At 36.2% G+C, this 24,205-nt stretch overlaps 5 protein-coding genes across 12 annotated transcripts; 2 read left to right on the forward strand and 3 right to left on the reverse strand.

Annotated features, from left to right (window-relative positions):
• The first annotated feature begins 1,451 nt into the window (after positions 1–1,451).
• LOC143365662 (protein odr-4 homolog) lies at positions 1,452–5,403 on the forward strand. 2 transcript variants are annotated; one of them, XM_076806039.1, is made up of 8 exons: positions 1,452–1,740; positions 2,012–2,182; positions 2,274–2,473; positions 2,546–2,720; positions 2,794–2,976; positions 3,137–3,350; positions 3,754–3,936; positions 4,017–5,403. In XM_076806039.1, the coding sequence occupies exons 3-8, from the start codon at positions 2,283–2,285 to the stop codon at positions 4,169–4,171; spliced, it is 1,101 nt and encodes a 366-aa protein (XP_076662154.1). In that variant the 5' UTR covers positions 1,452–1,740; positions 2,012–2,182; positions 2,274–2,282; the 3' UTR covers positions 4,172–5,403. The 2 variants fall into 2 exon arrangements, with proteins under 2 accessions (XP_076662154.1, XP_076662153.1); XM_076806038.1 differs by having other exon boundaries at positions 1,452–1,729.
• App (Palmitoyltransferase app) lies at positions 4,661–11,942 on the reverse strand. Of its 5 annotated transcripts, XM_076806036.1 has the most exons (11): positions 11,432–11,940; positions 10,972–11,282; positions 10,733–10,893; positions 10,478–10,636; positions 10,259–10,396; positions 10,033–10,187; positions 9,844–9,961; positions 9,512–9,624; positions 9,330–9,432; positions 7,066–7,078; positions 6,217–6,356 (listed from the first exon to the last, which is right to left on the reverse strand). In XM_076806036.1, the coding sequence occupies exons 2-11, from the start codon at positions 11,118–11,120 to the stop codon at positions 6,353–6,355; spliced, it is 1,113 nt and encodes a 370-aa protein (XP_076662151.1). In that variant the 5' UTR covers positions 11,121–11,282; positions 11,432–11,940; the 3' UTR covers positions 6,217–6,352. The 5 variants fall into 5 exon arrangements, with proteins under 5 accessions (XP_076662150.1, XP_076662151.1, XP_076662148.1 ...); XM_076806035.1 differs by lacking the exon at positions 7,066–7,078 and having other exon boundaries at positions 4,661–6,356; positions 11,432–11,939; XM_076806033.1 differs by lacking the exons at positions 6,217–6,356; positions 7,066–7,078 and having other exon boundaries at positions 8,305–9,432; positions 11,432–11,602; positions 11,681–11,942.
• A 2,331-nt stretch (positions 11,943–14,273) lies between these two features.
• On the forward strand, positions 14,274–19,093 carry LOC143365664 (uncharacterized). Of its 3 annotated transcripts, none has more exons than XM_076806041.1 (6): positions 14,274–15,187; positions 15,530–15,771; positions 16,072–16,614; positions 16,678–16,782; positions 16,859–17,008; positions 17,077–19,093. In XM_076806041.1, exons 1-6 carry the CDS (start codon positions 15,169–15,171, stop codon positions 17,461–17,463), a joined length of 1,446 nt encoding a protein of 481 aa, XP_076662156.1. In that variant the 5' UTR covers positions 14,274–15,168; the 3' UTR covers positions 17,464–19,093. The 3 variants fall into 3 exon arrangements, with proteins under 3 accessions (XP_076662156.1, XP_076662158.1, XP_076662157.1); XM_076806043.1 differs by having other exon boundaries at positions 14,275–14,911; XM_076806042.1 differs by having other exon boundaries at positions 14,276–14,552.
• Pcna (Proliferating cell nuclear antigen) lies at positions 18,641–20,747 on the reverse strand. Its single transcript, XM_076806044.1, has 4 exons — positions 20,391–20,747; positions 20,063–20,228; positions 19,839–19,983; positions 18,641–19,387 (listed from the first exon to the last, which is right to left on the reverse strand). The coding sequence occupies exons 1-4, from the start codon at positions 20,609–20,611 to the stop codon at positions 19,134–19,136; spliced, it is 786 nt and encodes a 261-aa protein (XP_076662159.1). The 5' UTR covers positions 20,612–20,747; the 3' UTR covers positions 18,641–19,133.
• Positions 20,748–20,819: 72 nt separating this feature from the next.
• Pof (RNA binding domain-containing protein painting of fourth) lies at positions 20,820–24,182 on the reverse strand. The gene is made up of 6 exons (XM_076806040.1): positions 24,067–24,182; positions 23,136–23,810; positions 22,567–23,069; positions 22,077–22,485; positions 21,595–21,987; positions 20,820–21,509 (listed from the first exon to the last, which is right to left on the reverse strand). The coding sequence occupies exons 1-6, from the start codon at positions 24,076–24,078 to the stop codon at positions 21,453–21,455; spliced, it is 2,049 nt and encodes a 682-aa protein (XP_076662155.1). The 5' UTR covers positions 24,079–24,182; the 3' UTR covers positions 20,820–21,452.
• Between the last annotated feature and the right edge of the window lie 23 nt (positions 24,183–24,205).

A 24,205-nucleotide genomic window follows, 5' to 3' on the forward strand; every position in this document is an offset into this window, starting at 1 on the left:
AGAGAATAATATCGAGCTAATAGCTGCTTTGCGATAACATTGTAAAATAGAATTTATGATTTACTAAGTATAACAACTTGTGTATTTAATTGAATTATGTCAGAATTTACTTTAGGCTAGCTCGGGATGGGCCAAGGTGGGCCTTCAATGCTTTCCTTGTTTTACCTTGGTCCACTTTCAGCTTCTTGGTAAGCTCCTTTGAATTACTCACCGAAAATCACAGTTTTTGTTTCGGATTAACTTGTCATTCATTGAACACCGTCACCTTTTTTCCTGAATTTCTAATTGAACTTTGCTTCTGAACTTTTCAAAAGTTACTTTTCTTAAAATTGATATTTTTTGCCTAAAATTGATATTCCTTCGGTCGGAGGTCCTTCCATTTATTACAGCTGTATGATCTAAGCTTCTCGTGGATCTAGTTGCAACATTTATCGTTCGTTAGCGTAGAGGGCGTAAGAAATCTAGTTGTTGTTAACGATGTCGGTATTTCAGACCGTGAGACACGAAACCCTATATGGTGATTGGTCTAATCCTATACCTCGTCAATGCTAAAAGCTGCTGGGTTCTGTTCCAGGAAAGACTGACCGGTTCTGTGCCATGCTAAAGCGGCAATGTCACGAAAGTGGGAACGCCGAAACCCCGGGCGTGAGCACTCTCATTCCTCTCTGGCGTGAGCACTCTCATTCCTCTCTGTTCATAACACGGATCAGGATCCGTTTAGTTTTTATTTAGCCTGTGGTATGAATCAGAACTACCTGCAACCAAACCTTCATGCGACATTACCATGCATCAGAAACTGCTTCGTGCGACATTACCATAAACAAGAATCCGTTGAATTCCATGGAAAATGTGAAACAAATCATTTTTATTTCTTGATCATGCCAAAGTAATATGCATAACAGAATTAGACAAATGATTACGATTACAATGACTTGAAATCCAATATACAGGATGTTTCACTTATCTAGAAGAATTGAAATACCTCGTGAAAAACCTCACCTGCCAAATAAAGTTTAGATATAACTTGTTGTAAGCTAATTTTGTGTAGGGTAGGATACTATATATAATGGAGCAAAGAAAAGAATCTTGTGTCCTGTCATACGAGTGCATCGCAGGAGACGTTTCTACGTGGGAAAGCTTCACACATGCAGAATTGCAGAGGAATTCATACTGAAAACATTATTCTGTATTTTCGCTTTCATTTAAATATATCATTGTTAGTGTTACTTTTGCGATAAATATTGAGAAATATTTGTGGCGTGTATCGACTCATTTTTGGTATTTCAATCAAATATTAATAATAATTTACCAAAAATTCGTAGCACACTCGCTTTGTGTTCTTCCCGAATTCCTCCGCTATATACTTTCCCGCCAATAATAGTACCCCATTACTTTCTCCAAAATATAGATACGTTATACTTCTGGACGCGTATGCGCGAAAAAACTGAGAATGAGGGGATAGCATTGTACACGGGGTAAAGTAGAGTGGGAGACCTGGAATGAGCGATCAACTGGTGTAACGTGTAATTCGCATGACGTGTCCAGACGTGTCCCTGCACATTGAAATCAGTGGTGACGACAACGTAAACGTATTATAACCTGATTTTACACGTTAACAAAAGTGTAAAAAATAATGGGGCGAACCGTGTACGCGGAAGAGCGTCTTCATAATTATTTAACCTCATTAGCAAAACCGAATGAATACAGGATAGGGCTAATCTTAGGGCAGGTTCGATTATTGTATGTTACAATTTCCCGTCATCTTGTTTCCACTTGTTTTTACATGTTTAAAGACCTCTTCAGACTGACAGACAAGGATTAACATATGTAATTGCTAATTTGGGAATGTGCATTTAAATAAAGACGTTACTTAATATTTTTTGTATAAAACCATTATGCAATTAAACGTAGAATTATTTGTTTATCAATTAGTATTCCAAAACCAAAGGATTAGAATGCATAAACGTATACATAGTTATTTTGACAGTAGTCTAATGAATAAAAATTACAGAGTGCCGGCCAAAAGGACTATATTGTGCACTTAGCAAAAAGTCCACTTCCTAAAAATGTTGTTGAAGAAACAATCACTTCTAGACCAAATACTAAACAAAAAGATGCTGAAAGTTGCATAACATGTATAAAGGACATACCTGAAACCTGGGTCGCTGTTCATGCTAAATATGTACTATAATTTAATTTACCTTTTTTCTGTAATTTTCTGCAAATTATTACTAGCAACAAGAATATAATTAATTTGTTTAAATATGTTAAAGGTTACTAGAATGTTACCTGGTGGAATGCGGGTACTTGGTATCTTTATTGTCGGCCCTGATGATACAGTTAACGATAATGCAAATATACAAAAAATTAGGTCGATTCTAATGGCTATCCATAAAAACTTGTCTCAAAACAAATACCTTTATGGAAATAACGAGGAACAACTTATTTTAAACTTGAATAACATATCACAAAAGTATAACGAATCATAATTATGAGTTATTTTAAATAATTTCTTTTGTTAATAACGTATCGCTTAATGTTTCAGATATATTTGTAAATCTGTAGAGATTAATAATAAAAGTGGAATGATAAAGCCTGTAGAGTGGAAGTTCCAAGGGAAAGCTACTAAATGGCATCAACTAGAGTCTGTTATAAATTTTGATAATTTATTTCACATTCCTGCAGATAAAGATCCTGAAACTCTTAAAAAACAACTACAAGTATTAAATATAAAGTACATTAATACAAACGACAAATGAATTGGACCAAATGAACAAACAATAAATTTTATAGGACATTTTGGAAAGTATGTCAGACATCGTCGAGTCGTCCCTGATTGCTATTGAAGGAGAAGTAAAGTCTCCGGATGACATGTTGGAAATAATTACTAAAAATAAAAACGAAGAAAAGGGATGTAAAAATAATGAAAAGACTACTAATGACAAACCAATTCAAATTAGCTTGTACATTACATGTGTAAGTATTTACATCTGTTGGAGAACACATTTAGAATGTACTTTGTAAATTTGAACATTATTATGTCTTTTTTAAATAACCAAATTTTTGACCAAACATATTAAAATTATATTGTCACTCAGTAAATAGATGTAACACCGTTTATTTTGTGGATTATTAGCAAGTGAACAATACAAGTTCCAATGTGAAAGTAACTCCTTGCAATGCATCGATACGTCTGGTTGGACAATTAGTGAGTAGAACTTTTGTACACCAAAAAGCAAATGTTGAAGAAGCTAATATAGCAGTGAAAGAAGACATAATAAGATCTCTGGCGAGTAGACTAGAAATGCACTGGGACAGTTTAATTGATGAAGAAAATGGTTTCCCGGAAGGTACATATTTTTCTTTGCGAAATTTTCGACAAAAATAATACATAGTTTTATTAACACAATGACACAACAGTGTTTCGCTTTGCATTCTGCGAGGTACAGTTCGAAAGCGATCTGTTAAAAAAAAGGTAATTGCTAGAGGTGTGCGAGAACTCGGGAGAAGTTCTCGAAAATTTCGGGAATCTCGATACATTGGAGAACCCGAATATTCTCAAGAATATCGGGGTTCCTGCGAATTTTCCCCCGAGACTATCGGGTACCCGACATTTTCGGATTCTCACACACCCCTAATAATTGCTTATTTAAACTGTTCTTAAACTTCGATAATTCTGAAATAAACTAGTAGTACACATATGGTGGTACAAAATTATAAGCTAATTTTTAACTCTCTTCTTTTTTCTTAAAGAAAACGTAACATTACATGAACCACCAAGAAGGGTGTTAATAGCGTTACCAGAAAGTAAGGTAACATTATCGGACTATCTCTTTCCTGGTGAAGGTCCACAAGAAGCACTTTCATCGCTACAAGAACTTCTAGATTTGGAAGTTCATGAAAGTTATGTTCTGAAGGATATAGAGCTCCAAGCTGGTAAATATTTCAAAGTAGATGTATATTATAAATGAAATGCACACTGCAATCATGGATAATATTATAAATTTATTGTGCAGATCCCATGGAGTTCTACAGTCAAAGTGATGTGAACATAAAAGCAGATTTTGGCAAAGACTCGTGTGATAGCCAGCAAAGTAGAATATACATTGCAGGCATTAGTATTGCTGTTATAATCCTGATCATCGCTGTCTTAATACAAAAATTCTATTAAAATATAAAAGTAATATAAAATCAAAATGTATATTTTAATGTAACAGTTGAAGTATAAAATATACACAGTTGCTGTGTCGTTGTGATGCTATTTGGACAAGAAACAAACAAGGTTGATAGTTGTAGAAAATGATGTATGTATATTTACTGATAAGACATCGGTATGTCTTATTTTATCTTAATGTGTAAAAATAGTAATAATGTATTATTAATACATATTGTGAATAATGTACACGGTAATGGCATCGTCGTTGAAGAAAATTAGAAGCGTATCGTAACTTTAATTTGAATGTCTTGTGTAACTATTAAATATTTTAGTAAAGGTATTATTACAATGATTGTAACACGAGTATTGAATAAAAATACTTTTATCTATTAAAGATAACACAATCTCTGTTTCTCCCAAGATGCTAAATATTACATGCATTACGATCAACTTATAAGTAAAGTATTTTTAAATAGGTTTAATATGATGTAACATGTCAAGATATTTTTAACTGTAGTATATTATCTTATCATAATAACATCTACACAATATATACATTTAGTATTATACACGCATATTATGTACAAAAAGACAGTACTCCCAAAGTCAATATAATGGCATCTCTTAATAGATAAAATAACTAGCAGTGTTCTTTCGTTTTGTTTTCAATAATTAATCTTATAAATAATGTCTATGATCTCATTACTTTTTGAATGAAATGGTGCCATGCAATGTGAATACACGAATTACTGATAAACCAGGCAGTGGTACTTCTATGTTTTAAAATGCTTGGTACAGTCAGCACCGTCTTAACAAATCCCTCAAATACTTGAAAAACTATACTAACTTTTATGAAAAATTCTGTATTTACAAAATTCTCTTTACACTGTACATAGTGAATTTAATAAAGAATAAAACCCTCTTTTTGTTATCAATATGAAAAATTAAAATGAAATAATAATACTTCAAGTATTTTGCAATACTAATTTATAATAAAATTCGCAAAATCCATCCTCTTTAACAATTCTACTTTCGCCACATGTTGCTGTTTCAACGTTCTGTTTAAATGCGTACAAACATCTTTTATTGCTTTAAATTGTGCATGCATATGTAAACCGTATTTTTTCTCTATTTAATAAAATTAATGTTTATCCACAATTTCAGTTGATAAATAAAGATTTTCAAATGCAATTCTTACTCCGGTTAACCGACTATTTTCTTATTCCCGTGCATCGTACGTTTAGAAATAAGAAACTGGAGTATAAGTTTAAAAAAAGAAATGTATATGTAAATTGACGTTAAAATGATTAAGTAGTACATCTTCCTTGACCCACATATCTTTCGTTTAGTGTGTATAATATTATAATATAATGAATCTTCACATTTTTCACACCTTTTTTTATACATATCTACTACACTGCAAGTAGAATATTCTCATTCACTAGCTTTATAGAATAAAGAAAGAAGGAGGCGAATGGTTGGAATGGAATCAACGATGCTAAATGTAACGTTCGAATAGTGCAGATCGAGCGAAACAATGTTTCAATATTAAGCTACTGATATTAAACATAATTTTATAATAAGTAGAATCGCTCCACGTAGCTAATATTTAATTACAATTTATTTGCATAAACATTCCATCAAATAATATTCCATTTAAGAACAATATCTACGAACAAGATCACATGTATTATAATGTTTTTCTGGATGGAATATTACTTACGATTATAACGAAACTATAATCCCCAGCATCGTTTGTCGTATACGTATCTAAAAATTTCATTTAATCTTCGTTTAAAACCACCCCAAACCAGTGAAACGATCTGCACTACTCTTTTTAATAAGCGTCAATAACTTCAAAAGTCTATGAATCTATCTAGATTAAAGGTATAAATTCGTTATACTGCCCCCATCTTTATAAGACCCGCTTGACTTCCTCTACCCACACTGGCATCTTCCAAAGAGTCTAAGTCTAAAGCGGACTCTATCATGGTCGTATCTTGTAATAATCTAAGTCTAGATGCAGACAAGGGAGTTACAGTTACCGATGGTATAGAGGACGTGTCCAACGTGGAAGAAACCACAACACTCTGTCTGGAAGGCAGCGGAGCGATCTCGTCGATATCAATTGGAGCAATATTAAGCGATGCTAGTGGTACTTCATTGGTAACAAGTTGACTCACGCTGTTTGTGGTGCTACCTAAAATAAAAAACAAACATTCAATGTTCATTACTTGATTCGAACTTGCTTTGATATCCGTTGTGTACATACATCCTGCACATAATGTGCAGAAACTATTATAACTTTGATAATTGGCATTAACGTCTAGTGCCAAGCTGTTATGAATGCTCTTTAGCGACAGAAACTATTGTTTTGTATTATACAACTCATTGCAAAAGTGCAGAATTTGCTGTCTAACTGTACTATGTATATTGTGAATAATATATATGTACTAAAAACTAGCTTAGGAAATTAATATATCCCAGTCATTGATGTCATATTAATGTAGCTCCTATTTATACAGGTGGAGGATTAAAACGTGAAAATATACCTTAAACAATCACAGTTATACATATAATGTTCATAAATATATGCGATATCCCTCCCTCCCTCATTGAACAATACATAAATTTGTGCATATATGTATTTATATGTATGTGAATATACGTATATTTATGTACAAATTGTATTTTCAAAATCCTGTGCCTATAATGCACACCGATATAATTAGTCACAATCCATGAACCCTTGAACTTGACATCACATATTAAAATTAGTTTTCCGAAAAGTGTGTGAAAAATACACATCAATTTGAAGTGTTCATTAATAACTATTAATAAATATCAATTCATTCTTATTAAGCATACACACAGTGACGGACAATTGGAATAAAAGAAAATCAACTTACCAAACAGTATGCTCTGAGCCCTCGATAACAGGACGTAATTTTAAACAACAAAGAAATACAATTTATTGAATTATGTGGAAATGGAGAAAAATGTAAAACTTAAATGTATCCTATGCTATATGCATATAGTTATAACTATATGCAACTTTATATATAACTATATATATAAACAAAAATATATATATAATTAGACCTATATCTTCATAACATCAATGATTATAGCATAAAAGCTTTTGCAACTGAATATGCTTGAAAGACATTGAATTACAAATACTTTATCAATTATAATGTAAGTGCAATATAAAAGTAAATAATTATATTCATACTTTTTGAAAAATATGTCACTAAAAGGCATTAAAAACTGTAATGAAAATAATTAATGTTTCAGTCCTCAAGTTCAGTCAATATACATATATGTATCATATTGTAACAAGAATATGTATCAATTTTCGCTCTTTTTTTCCTTAGAAACAAAGATATCTATGTGCATATTACCAAATTGAATAGTCAAAAAATAAATAAATGTCTCTGTTTAACAATAATCAAATTCAACTCGAATGTACTTTCTATCCATAAAAGTCTCTCTCAGTTATAGTACGAGAAAACATGAACAATTATAATATTTTTTTAAAGATATCAATAATCTTTTATATAATAATAATACTTTTACTAATATTTATGTACAGATTAAAACGTCCGTATAAATAGACTGCGGATTTTATTCATTTATAATGCATATAAATATATAAGGAACACAATGCGAATAACTTGAAGTTTTATCATGTTTTCACATCATTTTCAATCGAATAAAGTCTATCAAAGAAAACGTATTTTTATTTAATCTCCATTTTTGTAAATCAGTCTATAAAAATCTAAATTTACATAGAAATTCGCAGTCTAGTTATAAGTTTCTCTTAATAATAAACGGACACGAGGTAAACCTATATTATTTTGATTCTAACATGCTGAAAGAATTATCTTAATAAGTGACACTATGTCCGTTAATTTAGTTGTTTCTCAATAAACGGGACACTATTACTTTAAAAAATGTCGAGATAATGTAGAGAATGTTAAATGTCATCGTTATCACTCATAGAACTCATAATGAATCTTCGATTTAAAAGACTTTCTTCGGTGTCATCGCTTCGACACAAAGAATTTTCTGCACGAGTGAAATTATTAGTTAATGGTCCTGAACAGAATCTGTTAATTTCAAATCCTACTGCATTCGGAGCCATTAGAGGCGTACAAGAACCCGAAAACGTTGGGACCGAACGGGTCGAGAATTTGATTCAGGATCTGGACGAGTTTACGAAAATTTCGGGATTCTGATATATTCGAAAATCCCAAAATTTTCAAAAACCCGAATCGTCTCGACCCGTCCTGACCATCGGGTTCTCGCACACCTCTATGAGCCATAATAGGCATTCCCCTGACCCTAATATTCGCGACATTACAACGGTTGGCAAGAGATTCTTTCATATCTCAATACATGGATATTTCAAACCAGGGTTGCCCAACTGGTGGCCCGCGGGGCACACTAAGCGACTTCCCTGACATTCGTGCTACCCTGAACGACTCCCACCTCTCCATTGAACTTGCATGGTTTACGAAAGGACAGGGATGATGAAGCAGCTCTGTCTTTCTCTCTGTCTTCCTCGAGACGATTTGAAGGGGCTTAAAGTCCAAAGGAGGGGTACGATGGCGTCAATTAGCAGAGAAGTCGACTGACTAGGAATAGGATCGTAAAGAAGAAGCGGGGAAGAAGTCGGGCAGCCCTGGTTGGAAACCATGAACGGTGCATCTCAAATTGTTGTACTCGAGAGCATGCTGAGATTGAGGAAGTCGCAATGGATCTTCTGTGTAACATTGTGGTGGGTATTTTTGAAAAACAGGATATCCCGTTCTATCATTGATATTATATCGTATCGGATCCTCAGAATATCTTTTAGGATACTTCTGGAGATCAATCTCGAATTTTTGATCGGTGACACACTGATCGTACATTAAATTATTATCCGAACATCTATGATACTCTTCCCTACATCTGTGAGGATACTTCTGTAAGTTTTCCTCACATCTGCATGGATATATCTGAAACTCAGGATTTGTTCTATCTGTCTCATATTTGATATATTTCACAGGATCCTGGAAACAATGTTGCACGGGATATGCCGCAGCATAAGTGTCGTTAATGTACTGACGCGAATACTCTGGAAGTTCCTCGGGATAACAAGCGGTATGCCTTAAAAGGCTTAACTCACCGTTCATTGATTCGATTTGTGGTGAATGTTGACCAGTGACAAGGTTGTTCATCGAACCTGTCAGTTCAGTACTCGGATTCGTTTGGACAGTTGTACCATTAGGCTACGAAGAGAAAATAATATACAACACATAAGAAATTCGTACAAGTGACATGCAAATCAAATATCGAGTATTTGACTACCTGAGGTTGCACAACTTCCACAGTACCATATGTCTTGCTGTTAGTAATAACACTATCGTCCCCGACCTTTTCTTGCTCTGCCCGATACTCAGGTGTTACAATACCTCTTCGATCTATAAATATTGATACAAAATGCAGTAATTCCGTCCCCAACCGTATATAATATATTAACCCTTTCGGTACTTATATGTACCATCGGTGCTTTGAAAAAGACTGACTCTTCTGTTTAGCATTATTGGTGGTTTTAATGTGTACCAGTCCGTTCGGTAGTGTTTAGTACGAATACCGTCTTGAAAGGGTTAAATAACACCAAGAACAGAAGAATGAGTTACCTATTAGGCTAGGTGGTGCAGGTCCACACAACACATAGAAACAGTTTCCACAAATATTTCCTTGACTATAAGGATTGGAACTTCCTTCTCCTACTTTAATGGAAAAAGATCCTTTAATCTGTAATAAAGGTAAGTTTTGTGTTAAAACTTTTGAATGATCTAAACTAAATCATTGTGTGTAATGCTTACATCTTCGTTTGTTGTTTGATTACTGGTAGTTAAATGCGTATGAAAACCAGCAAGGCCGAGAATACTCCAAACAGAGAAGAAGCAAATAACTCCCACAACAACACTCCCAGGGGATATTCTTACAGCCTCTAAAAATGGCTTACTATCTCTTGTTACTGAAATGAATTAAATCCGGAATTAGAACTTCTCGTACTGGATTTGAACTGTTTTCAATTAATTTACTTACGCATTATTAAATGTGTAATAGCACAAGCAAGTATAAAAACACAAAGAAATGCCAGGGAGACGATAAAAGCATAGAAGTATCTATAATTTCTTCTGCCCACACAGTTACCAACCCATGGACAATGGTGATCAAATCTCTCTAGGAAGATAATCGTGCAATGTTTTCTCCAGTTTTATACAAAAGTAATTCTCATAGTAAACGGTTAACCGATACACATACCTACACAATTATCACATAAACTACAATGCGATGCTCTTGGTGGTCTGAATATTTTGCACGTGAAGCAATATTTCATTTTAACTGGCTGCCCTTTGACCAGCACCTCTTTTGTTCTAGGTGGAGGTCTGTGTATTTTAGAGTTCCCATCATTTGGTACCTCTACAGCCAGTACAAAAAATATATAAATATTTAGATTGAAAGATTGGATAAAAGTTAGGTTGCATTTTTCTTATAGTATAAGTGTTTCCTATATACCAATTTGTTTTTCAATATAGGCAGCTTCATCGGTTGTTGCTCTTGGAATAACTCCAGGATCGCTAAAACTTGTTCTTAATAAAGCAGACATTACAAAAATAAATAATAAACCACCAACAACCGGTATAGCAGGTGTTATGTGAACTGCTAAGAAAGGACAACTAGAAAAAAAAGAATGTTGTTATTATGTAACCAACTGTAGATAATTAAAACGATAAGTTTAATCAAGATGAATTTACTCGAATACAAAGAATAAACCACTTGTTCCGGCAATGAGGCACACAGTCACATAAAAGACCCCAGTTTGGGGTGCCATCATCACTCTGCCATCGCAACAAAATCGGTTTCTTCCTGGGAAAAGTTCCCACTTCCGAGTAACGTGTGGCATCTTGCAGAAATAAGTCCTCTCATACACTACTTATATATACAAGTACGTAATGCCTGGTTCGTAAGGAATTATTAATTAGGGCCATACAATGTTTGTTTAGCATCACCATGCGAGAGCTTGGAAAACCATATTTCATCTTGGTCTATCAATTTATTTATCAAACTGTAACATGTCCGACAAACATTTAAACTAATTTTTGTTATTCATCACTGCCTTTGAACGTACAATTACGAGAAAGTGCATCAATATATCGAGTACCAATGACTTTCTGTTAACATTTATACATCGATAGTAAATAAAAATCAACTTACCGTATTACCATTTACAAATTGCCCATGTTGATGTTACTGCTTGGAAAGAACTTGTGCCTCTTGTCAACTTAACCTAATTGCTTCGTTCGTTGGTGACGTGAGGGCATTCATATTTCATAAGAATCCACATTTTAACGAGATCAAACAAAATCGTTTGTTTTCTTCCGCATTCTATAAACAGATATGAACTCACATTCGAGACAGCACAGTCACTGTCTCGCTGAGGCCACCGACTTCAAGAACACTCACTGCAGGGTCATAGCCGAAGAAAATTAGGGGCGCAAAATTTATCTGTAAACTAGGTCACCTCGACCTGACACACAAATCACGCTTGTGCACCGTTGATATAACCTTTATAGTCGCGATGCACATTACGCTCTAGGAAGCCGTTGCATCGTTTCACTGAATCGAGCTCAGTTCGATGACAATAACGTATATATTTACAGGAAAGGATTATTGCCCGTGGTGTTCGCTCGAGATTATCTGTGGTTCCCTCTGACGGGATATGTAGAAATACCACGTGATCTCGTTGCCACGTGACCCAAAACCAATTTCAATTTCAATCGTAAACAGTTTCCTTTAAAAAAAAAAAGAAACTAAGCTGAAACAAACGCAAGGAATTACGTTTGAATCCTATTACGGTCGCACACACAACTAATAGAAAACAAGACACTCTATAAAATAGGCTAAATCAAAAAGAATTTCAAAACACTTCAATTCTGTGTTCGGATACAATGTTATCTGATTTCTTCTTGTTAACCGTGATACGTGGTACTAAACATATCTTTTCATTTGACTCTTCCTTTTTATCAGTCACTTTAACCTCAAGACAGTTTCCTCGTAAAATTGATAACAATAAAAGATTGCGGTCTTTATTATGCAAGAACTGTACTTCCGGATCTTGTCTGTGTACGTGTCGTTGATAAAAAAAAAATCGATAAAAGGTGTACGACAAATTGTTAACTATTTTCAAATGAAATCATATTTTTAATCGAATAAAAATTCAAAGAGCTATAAGAAAGGGTGAAGATGATCGAATAATCCGTAAGTCGTATACACGTAAAGAACCGTAGTTTGCTCAGAAACATGGGATTGATTATTTAACGGTAGGAGGGTGTGCAACTTATCGCTCCCATTGCAAAATGGGTCGTCGACGCAATGCAGTACATCGTCACACGTATACATGCACACATACAACGAATTCTTGAAAATCGAAGAATCCCACTACGAACGCCATCTTCGGGTACAGCAATGAACAGAGGACAGTTGCGATCCGAAAATTTTATTTCGTCTATAAACTAACCCACGTAATCTGCCCATACAGATCTATAGATCAATCCACCCGGATTAACGAACCATTCGACGAAAGGTTTGAGACAAAACTAACATATTTCATTCGAATCCGTTTGTTTCAACATATAACGAACATGATTTACAGTGAGAAAAAAGCCATTCGGCGTATAAATCGTAACGCAAAAACCGAATAAGTAAGAATTCTTGCGGAATATACAATCCGCTTGGGATTTCTGCGCACCCTCTTTTCGAAAAGCCAACGAACAAAAATATACACGAACGAGCGTCGGTACGATTCGAACGATACTCCGTCCATCGTGACTGCTGACCGTAATTAAAAAAGGAAAGGTTACTCGAATTTCTCGAAATCAATATACATCGCCGGAGGCGTCCAGACAGAATGTATCGCCGCGCAGACGAGCGGTGGTGAAAAAATATTACGGATTAGCAGAAATTAGGAGACCGTAACGGGAGGTGGGGTGGGGAAGCTGGTTTTTCCAGGCAAGGGGTGTATATCAACAGGCACCAGGTTCGCCGTATGGCAGTCGCGAATAAAGCAAATGAGAGACGACATCGCACAGTGGTCGAATTTTCTGAAAAATTGGACAAAAGTCAATATGACTTGAACATTTCATTTATTCGCGAATAATATGGTTGATTACACCAATCTTCTTGGATGTACATATGTGTATAATTCTTGATCATGATGGGTTTTTCCGATGAAAATCTCATCAGATAGAGAAATCTCCTTGAAAATTGATATTTACTGCCTCAGAAGTGTAATTTCAAATTCTTCTACGCATATTTATCGGGGTAACAGGCAGGCAGATAGACTCCCTTTACTACTTTCCCATAAATCTCGGTAAATCGCAAGAAGCCGCAGCTACCTTTGGATTCAACAATTACAATAACCGGAATTCTATGCAATATGAAAGATAATTGATTCCAACGGATTCCAAAGTTCTATATAAATATTCAAATGACAGGCTGAATAATTTTTCTGCTATTGTACTACTTTAAAGCCACACTTTCAGTATTTTTTTAACAATTCGGAACAGATTCGGTCCGACAGAAGCGAAACACGACGGTTAAATAATCTTCGATTATTCGAAATAAATTATCGGACGCGCGCAATGGATATTAATAAATCGAAGTATAGAGTAATTCTCGATTTCTGAAATAATTTCTTTTTTTGTTTTTCTTTTTGTCCCAGTTTTCGTACTTATCGACCACTGTGTGGCATCGTGTCCGGCGTTGCGTCGGGTAGCAAAAAGGATCGTGAAGGGTCGCGTTTAGCCGCGTCTCTGTACAGCCTAAGGTAGTAGCTGGAGGTTTTGACGGGGAGGGAGGATGAACGGTGGCCGGGTGGCTCTCAGGGCGGGCTGGGCGACGAGCGAGCATGGCGGGGTGCGGTGGGGTTCGCACGGGCATGAATCGTGGAGCGGGCGGATGGACGGACGGACGCAAACGCTGAAATCAGCTCGGGCGATCGATGCGATAAATGGATGCGTGCGATTGGTAGCCGGGAAAATCGATGATGAACAGGGGGGCACCCTACCTAGCCGCGAAAGCGAGCGAGCACGGCTGCACCGCCGGAGAGGATGGAGCAAAGACCGAAATATCGATTTTTAGGCCCCTACGCGGCGGTTCGATGCTCATATCTGCCCCGTGTCCCGTATCCGCGCGAAGCGCCTTTCAAAACACCAACGACGCGTGCGAGGCACACCGTGGTGACGCGGATCTTGTCCGAGGAATTATCGTGCGATTAAATACAAGAAGGTTATACCGGAGTGACGCGGGTACCAAGTTTCCTGACCGATGTCGTCAGGTAACCCCACGTTGACAGCGTTTTACGACCCGGTTTACATACCGTGCGAAGAGATATAGGGAATGAGAACCAAGAACCGGACGCCAGATTTTCGGGTTCCGCTCGGCGGTCGGTTGACGTTCGTGCGGTGACAACCGGGCTATATAATATCGTGCAACCCGTGTGCAGCCTATCGAAAAATCAATGATTCTCCACGCGGTAACGATCCAAGATCCCACGGCCTGTTTTCGGCAAATCGTGCGACGCTGTCACGCCGTGTAACTGCATTTTTTCCGGATGTTTTCTGTGTACACTGTCAGACGGGCTAACCGTCGGGACATCGAGGCGAGGGTGTGATTCAAGGGTGGCGGAAGGAGACAGTGCGTAATTATCGCGTTCGGTCGCGACGGTGATCCTCGGGCTCGTTTGAACGTTCCACTGACACTTGCCGATCTATACTGATCCATGCGAACCGGACCCGTCGACGTCGGTTGTTGTAATCGCGAGCAAACCGATTACCGGGAATCGCGAAAGACGTTACGGAGAAAAACAGAACGGCCGACGCTGACGGGGGTGAATTCGATCGAGCCGAACGAAACTCTCTGATCGAAGTGTGCTTTCGAAATTGCTCGGTAAAATGGAAAATCGCGTAGACGGTAATCTGTGGTCGTAGTGTGCCGATTGTTTACGGTTAAAAATCGCGATCTATAAATGTAACAGAGATCCTCGGGATACGATAAATAATTTGATGGTTCACGATATGGTATAATGCGATTCTTGGTGGACAACAGTTGTTTACTTTGTTTGTTTGTTTTGTTTTTGCTTTTTTTGAATATTTATAACGTCAATCGATACGCGACATAGGAATTGTTTAAACACAAACGGGACACGGGCGACGCAACAGGCTCGATAACAGGGCAAGAAGATTTCTGCTGGAATACAAGGAAATATTAAATCGATCGTTCCTTTTTTCTTGTTTTTTTTTTCATATGGTGCAGAAAAAATGGCCATCGCAGCTTCGGATAATTATCAACTGAAGTGGCACAGCTATGGCGCGCATCTACACAGCTCTGTCGCGACGTTGCTCCACTCAGAATCCTTCGCGGATGTCTTATTGGCGACATCCTGCGGCCGGCACGTGGCTGCCCATCGATTCGTCCTTGCCGCTTGCTCGTCGTATTTCAGTCATATTTTTCAAACATGCCATTTCGGAGCAAACACGAACGCTCCCACAATCGTGGTATGTATAAACACGTCCCCGAGCTTATAAGCAGAACCCTATTCGAATGTTTTTACCCTTTCATGAACCGTAGAAAATACGCTCCCCACCCAGTACATTATTTGCGAATGACTTCCATGAAAAGTCTTCTTGCCACCTGAAAAATTCATATTTACACTGTTGCTGCGCAAGAATGACCCGCGAAATTGGTTGAACACCTAAACCGGCTAATGTTTATATCGACGAGGGCATGAAAACGCTCGTTGTTAATTTTGGTAACGATTTCTTTCTGACGATCGCTCAACGTAATTATCATTTCAGGTGTTACCAACAGAAATCGGCTATCGTACGCTGAAAATCCTAATACAGTATATGTATAGCGGCGAGGCGACCGTGACCAACGATCAGCTGGAGGGTGTGCTAAAGGCCGGCGACATACTACGGGTCCGAGGTTTATGGCGGTCCAACAACGGAAGCAAAAAAGAGAATATCCAGTCGAACAATCAAAAGGTTGACCGAGACAAGCGGGAACAGCCGCCGATGACGGGACAAATTCAAAAGATCAAGCTGGTTCAGCCGGCGACTGAAAAGGTCGTTGAGAATGTACAGCAGACCACATCGGTCCAGAACAATGTTCAACCACAGAAACCTACCTCAGAGAGAAAGAGTATTGAGAAGATCGAGGAGAAGATTAGCGAGACGGAGACCAAGAAGGTGTTAGAGGAGAATAAGAATAATGAACAGAATAAAAATAAGGAGAGCCTAGAGGCGAATGGGAAGAAGAGGAAAACCACCAGCAACAGCAACAGCAACAGCAACAGCGATGCAGAGTCGAATAAATCGAAAAGCGAGGATGGTGAAAATGTAAGATGACTCCCGAAGATGTACCGTCGAACGGGACGGCTGATGTTTTCATCCGTGTTTCAGACGGAGCTGAATTTGGAGCTTCTGGTGAAAGACGAACCAATCTGGGAGGAAACTATCGATCCATCCGAGTCATTGACGATAGACCATGAGATTGATATTAAGCCCGTATGTAGGATTCCGAAGACTTATTGTCGTTTATACGAGAAATACAATAATTACTACCGAGACGCGTTTTTTTCAGGAAATCGTACACAGCGCAGACGAAGAAGAAGAGTATTCGCCATTAACCTGCGACATGTGTAGTCAAACGTTTAATCGACCGTCGGACTGGGTGAGACACATTGAATTCACGCACGCTGATATGACTGAAAATCGAAGGAAAAAGAGGAAGGTAAATGCCAAGGTGTTGCTAAGAATTGTTAATATGAAATCATGTTAAATCTGAATTGTCTTACCTAGGGTGACGTGGACGACGACAGCAAGGATTTTCCACCCTTAAAGTGTGACCTGTGCGGCAACATGTATTCAACGCCTCAAGAATGGGTACGCCACATACAAACGGAACACACTGAAGAGCAGTTAGCTCTGATGAACAACTCGGCGCCACCGAAACCAAAAAGAGTTCACAGCCACCAGAAATTGTGCAACATATGTCAAAAAGAATTCCCAAGTCATGCGTCGATGGTAATCCACCAAAGAACACATACAGGGGAAAAGCCTTTTCTTTGTTCCTATTGTAAAAAAGGCTTCAACGTAAAGAGTAATCTACTAAGGCATCTAAGGACATTGCATGACAAGTATGTACATCCCAGCTTATACGGAAGTAACGGCAACACGAATGCTTAAAGCCCTTATAATTTTCAAAATGTACATGTTTCTTTTCCTTCGTTGGTACCTCATTTACAAAGTGAGTGTCACGCAACATCCTAGATACTTTTCAAATCATGCTCACAGACTGACGGAGTTATCTATGGATTCGCGACCATGCGTAAGCATGTCAAACTGGTCCAAAACGTTAAAAGGCTATCAGAACGCGCGTAGCATATTCTTTGAGATAAGCAAAAATTAAACGCTTAATATGGTTTTCTTTTTTAAACTTCGAATGAGTAATTTAAGCTATTCTGCTCGCGCGTTAAATGTAACTAACATATAGGGTGTCCACACTTAAGTGAAACAGACAATCATCTTGTTAGTATTGAACATACGAAAAATTTGTACTTAGCGCTTTTTAATGGTTTCAGAGATATTGCGCGTACAAATTCGCGTAAGAAACGTTGGAAAAACATATAGTTCTTTTTAAGGAACGAAATTAGACTGTTTTATTTCTGAAATTAAAAGAAAAATTTCGTCTTTAACAGCAAGTATGTCTATTCTTGCTAATAGAACTTTCAAATAAATATTTTTTTTTATCTTCAATACTTTGAGATAACTGACTGTTTTACTTAAGCGCGGACACTCTGTATACATATATGTACGTATTAATTTGAATACGTATTTGCGGACACATTATTTGTAAAAATGTTTATCCTAGTTTTAAATATCGGTTTCTGTTCTGTTGATAACACAAAAGCAATATCAGGGCTTTAAAACCAAAGAGGCTGATTACTATTGCCAAAGTGACTTTGTTTCGTTGCGACTTTAATTCATTTGAATATAGGAATAAACTATGAAAAAGTATTTATTTTAATTAGACATTTCATTTAAACGTGTATGAATAGGAACGACGATATACAGGTCTTCGCAGTACGTGCGTGTAAAATAATTCATAGTATAAATCAACATCTATTGATTAATATTTAATTACTTAGTAACTATACGAGATCCAAATTGTGTAAGATTTAACTGTATACTTCTAGGCTATTCCATCCATGGTAGCCCTCTTATTCCCTCAGCTCGTAAGCTAATTATGTATTTTTATATTAAACTAGCTTATACACAAAAAGTATAAGAAATAAGATAAAGTAAGAAAAAAAATTTGAACTTTCAATTAGGCTAGGGTATAAGGATAACACGTAATTCAAAATTTATGAAATGTTTTGGAAATATATTGAGTTCTTCTTACATATAAAAAAAAGATCGCAATATTATCAAAATATTGTCACAGTTTATGAAACGGTAACAATATAAATCTTACGAGAATGACACCGTATTACCATGTTAATCATGATCGTGTCACTCTTACTATGAATCTTAGTGTCAATTCTACGTTGCGCTAACACTGTGACGAGCCAAATGACTTTTAAATGTAAAATTTAAATATATTACCTTCAAAGTATTTTTCAACTACCCTTAATCGTTCCTTAAACAACGAGTATCAAAATATACCTTTTCTCTCTTTCATACATGTAGTGCTATCACATTGTTCAAAGTAAAGGCTTGAAAATACTTAATATTTAATATGGTGATAAATGACAAAACAAACCGAATTGTGACGTCCATATAAAAATGTAATAATACTATGATACACTGCATCAATGGCGATAAGGCTTATGGATTGAGATAGGTTCCTAGGAATCTTAATTTTCTTCATCGTCATCAATTTTTGGAGCCAAATAATATCTGATATGTCCAATATCGCCAATTTTATATTCACATACTAGGGGAACATCGTTAGACATAGATAGTTGCACTTGTGAACAAAGAGGTCCAGCCTTTATAAAGCAATTAAGGTAACGGCATGAGAATGTTAATTTCACAGGTTCTTGCATATTAACGACTACTGCTTCTTCTTCGTTCTCCGCATCCGCTGTTTGTGCTAACTTGACAGTAGCTGAAAAAAAGAAATATCTTATATGAATATACTGACAACATTATAATGTCAATTGTATAGATATATTTTTACATTTTGTAATATACATATACGTCTTATAATTCGTTTGCATTTTTAAATCAGTTTCATCGATAGTTAAATTAGTTTCACATCAGTAAATGTGAAAATGTAAACAAGCTCCATTGTGAACACATGCATGACCTCAGTCTCTTATAATAACAAGGTCAAGCAAGTATATACTTTCTAAAGGTTCTTAAGGACATTACTTAATTTCATTCAGTTGGCAAGTAACTTTTGTGCTCAAAGAACCTTCACTACAAGATGTTACAAAGAAAATATTTGACAGTTGAGGTAAGTGCATATATGCTATTTGAAGCAACGATTAATAGAATATAGAAATGCAATTGGAACATGTTTGCACTCAAGTATTTATCACATAAGATTGTTATACCTTGTCCATAATCTCCAGCAGCATTGAACTTGATGCCTTCCTTAGAGCATGCAAATGTTATCGATTCTCCAAACTGACTTAAATCTCTACAGATACGGGAAAATTCTTGCGATGGCATTTTTACAACGCACGAATACGATGTTTCCTGTAATAACATTGCTAGGTAACAAAGGTGTAATCGAAATAAACGAGTGATCGAATAGTATATAAAAAATAAAACGTACAGGAATACCGAGATGTTCTTGATCCATATTTATAAGTTTCATCTCATATTCGGCAAGTTTCTCTTTGTTTGGTGATTCAAATATGAACATAACATTTTCTGGGTTATCCACCGCTCGTAGAGTAACTGTATCTTCTGAGCCAGCACATCGTAAAATTTTAGACATGCTAAAAAAGAAATTTGCTTGCTTTAATTTGTTCTTTAAAGGTCAAAGAACTAGGTAGATTAAATAAAAACAAAGGATTAGAGATATATGCTATTTACTACTATTCATTATTTTACCTATTCGGGATAATAATAATTCTATAGAAATTTATGTTTAGCCTTACCATGCAATACTCATACCCATTGATAAATTCCTGTCGCATCTATATTTATCAAAACCGTCACTTCTGAGATTAAGGGATACCAAAGAAACGTGAGCATTGTCCATAGCCTGGACTTGTATACCCGAGTCGGAACATTCGAAAGTAGCTTCGGTTAAAAGATCCTTTATTGCATCCAACACTTTCTTCAGGATCGCACTCTGTACTAAACGTGCTTCGAACATTTTGTAGGTTCACTTTACTTTGAAAATTAATACGTACACGCTTGTCGGATGACACAACCTCCGTCAATTGAATGAATTCTTGAGACCGGTAACGTTAACCGCGCTTTCTTACCGCCAAAACGCTCGACTAGGAGATGCCATCTGTGAATGCATTTGTTCGACTACAACGAAGAATTTGATCAATTTAGTTTTAAATTTATTCAAGACAATAAAACACCTTTTAAAGAAATATAAATATAAATGGCAATTTCTTAATTTATTTTATATAAAATGTGTTTCTAATATGTCGTACGAACGCGTTGTGTATATAAAAATTTTAGTATTCGTTTGATCCGGAAATACGTATATGTATATGCAAGCGCGCAATTGAAACGGTTAGGAAACCAGGCTCGACTTTTCTGATCGAGATCAGTAATTTTGTTATTGTTAGGATTGAACGTAAAATATACAATGAGAAAACACGAAATCATGACAAAATACGATTTGTAAAAAATAGTTTAATAAATGGTCACAGTTATTAATATAAGAAATGAAGAAATCAATTAAATGCAAAGTAAATGTACAAAGTAAATTGATTCAGACGAAAAATAATCGAATTCAAAATTCTTTCAAAGAATTTTGTATGAGCACGTCTTAAGAATAAAAATTTATGAAATGAAAACATACGAATACAAAAAAAGTATTTAAATACGACTCAATTATCAACATCATACTTAAATACATGCAGTCTCACTCGTTACAGTTTACAACTAGGAATATTTACACATTATGTACGAAATTAAAATTCTTTAAAAATAGAATACTAATCATTGTGGAAATAGGTCATGCTCGTTTAAATATACTAAAATCCGATATCACCAGCCATGTTTTCTAATTCGCTGAACATTTGATCGAGATGCTGAAATGAAAATTAATAGGAATTAGTTATACAAATTTCGGTTAACTCTCTAATACGAATAAATAAGTGTATTCTACAAACGTACATCAGTTGACTCGGAATCTTTCGTGATTTCTTCTTGTTTATCAGTGAATGATAATCTTCCGTTTGCATCCATGTCTTCTTCTTCTTCATCTTCTTCATAATCGTCTTCGTTATTATCATTATCATCAGAATCATCGTCTTCTTCTTCCTCTTCGTCATCGTCGTCGTCGTCGTCGTCATCCACATCATCGTCTATATCTCCATCGGATCGAAGATGAGAGGACATATCCATTTCCTCGTAATCTTCTGGTTCTTCTTTGATTTCCGTAAGCATTGTAGTTTCCGTAAGCATTGTAGTTTCCGTAAGCATTGTAGTTTCAGTAACCGATTCCCTTTCATCTGGACATGGCGGGGGTGCCTCTGACGCTGGTGGTATTTGGGGTGGTTGACTAGTCTGAAATATTGTTAATTGAAAAAAAAAGGTTATTTCCTGTTATTGTATGCAAAACAACTGAATAATGTACAGTACGTGTATGACTTTACCCATGGCTGTTGTTGCTGTAATTGGGCTGATTTAGCTGATGCTATTGATGTTGGTACAGGTGAGGAGGAAGTAGATGTCTGTAAATTCGGGTTTTGTTCTGGCACCTGAGACGTGACCTTATTCTGTGTTTGACTGGAACTGTCTTGTAACCTATTCGCTACATTACTTTCTACATTCGTTACATTTTTATCAGCATGATTAGTCTTTTGTTCGTTCTTTACTTGCGAATTACTATTTAGTTCTTCTTTCACTTTTTTAACATTTGGTTTAGGTTCACCAGGAAGACAAGTATTACCACGCTGTCTTCTAAATCTAACAATAATACTTCTGGTATCCCACATTAAATCATGTGCTTGTTTGTAAGCAGATATAGATTCATCTACACTATTGTACCTTATAAAAGCATATCTGGAAAGTTACAAGAGCATAGTATATAAAGTACATATATAAAATTTCTATATTACATGAAATCTGAAGAATATAATTTACCGTGTATTTCTCATTTTTTGTGCATAGCCTACGTCTACTCTAGCAGCTGTGGGAAATTTACTTTTTACTTCGTTAACATTAACAGATTCTGGTAAATTTCCTATGTATAATGTGTAAGGGTCTATTTCCTCAGGCATTGGGTTATCTTCATCCCTTAGTGATTTTCGTTCGACTTTCAAATGACCAACTCCAAAGGGTATTTTTTCCAACTCTTTTATCGCCTTGTCAATATCAACACTCTCTGCCATTTGTATAAAACAGTATCTAGGACCGCTTGGACTTTGAAAATGTATATTTTGTATACCAGGATGAAATTCTCTAACAATATCTTTGTTCAGATCAGGATCTGGGAATTTGATTATGAGACTCTGGGCTTTCACTGTCTTGTTATATTCATTTTCAATCTTCAAAGCTCTTTCTGCATCTTCTCGATTCCATGGTCGACTAGGATAACTTTGTGACATAGGCTTTCTTTGCTTATTTTTCTTCACTACAACTTCCTCCTAAAACAAACCAAGTTAGATTCTATTATTAAACAGAACATAAATTTAGCGATATCTCATACATACCAAAACAATTTTAACATCCTGATCAGAAGTTTCTTCCCCGTGTCGATTTGTTAAAATTCCTGGAGGAATGGAAGGTAAGGGATGATTAGGAAGAGGAACAGGCATATGATTCATAATAGCATCGCTTGCGGTTGTAGTATAATTGTTTCTTTGCCATTCCAAACCAAGACTACTACTCAGTGTTGCACCAAAATATGCTGCCTGTTCAAATTGACCTTGAGACTGCCCGAACCGTGCAAGCCTTCTATTTTTACGATGAAAGTTATTTCTCTGAATATATATATTGCTTCTATTATGATTAAACCTTTCACGTCTCATATAATTACCTCTCAGAGGCATTTCTCTTTGAAACGAGTTTGCGGTCATATCGCGCGGAGGTGGAGGTGGTAAGGGTGATGTTTGAGGTGTTATCCATTGCCATGGTGCAGGAGGATGTGTCCATGCTTGAATTGGTGTAACTTGAGAGGGTACTGGTCCAAAAACATGAGGAGGTGGTGGTACTCCACTCGACGGTGGTGGCATAGGGGGTAAGGGAGGTTGACCAGGCAAGGGTTGCGTGACAGTTGAAGGGGATGAAGACGACGTAGTGTAAGCAGGATAGGAACCATTGTATCCAAAAGTAACACACTCTTGCTTGACGAAAGATCTTTTTGTCTCTCCATTTTCTTCAGTTACCTGAAAAATCAAAAGTTGTGACTTAAAGCGCAAAGATTTATTAAAATCAAAATACTGTCACGTGAAATTATAATTTAAGAATGTTAATTTAATGTGATTCTAGCTAAATCATGGTACTCGTATATAGAATATACGAAGGCATTCTCCGTAATCGCTGTCAAACTAACCTTCCCTAAAAATACCCTTAACGGAATAGGTGTAAATATAATATAATAATCATTGTAAAACTATGAGAAATAGAGAAATAGATCATTACCGAACGTTTCATAATGTGGAGAAAACAGTTATTAATCTTTAAAGAATAATTACTCTGTAACTTCTTAACTTATAATGTAAATACATAAATAGTTTAAGCAAAGCAACAAGGGTGACCAGTAGAAGCTACTTGGTTGTTG

Source organism: Halictus rubicundus, chromosome 2 (genome assembly GCF_050948215.1).
Source record: "Halictus rubicundus isolate RS-2024b chromosome 2, iyHalRubi1_principal, whole genome shotgun sequence".
NCBI classification, from domain to species: Eukaryota; Metazoa; Arthropoda; class Insecta; order Hymenoptera; family Halictidae; genus Halictus; species Halictus rubicundus.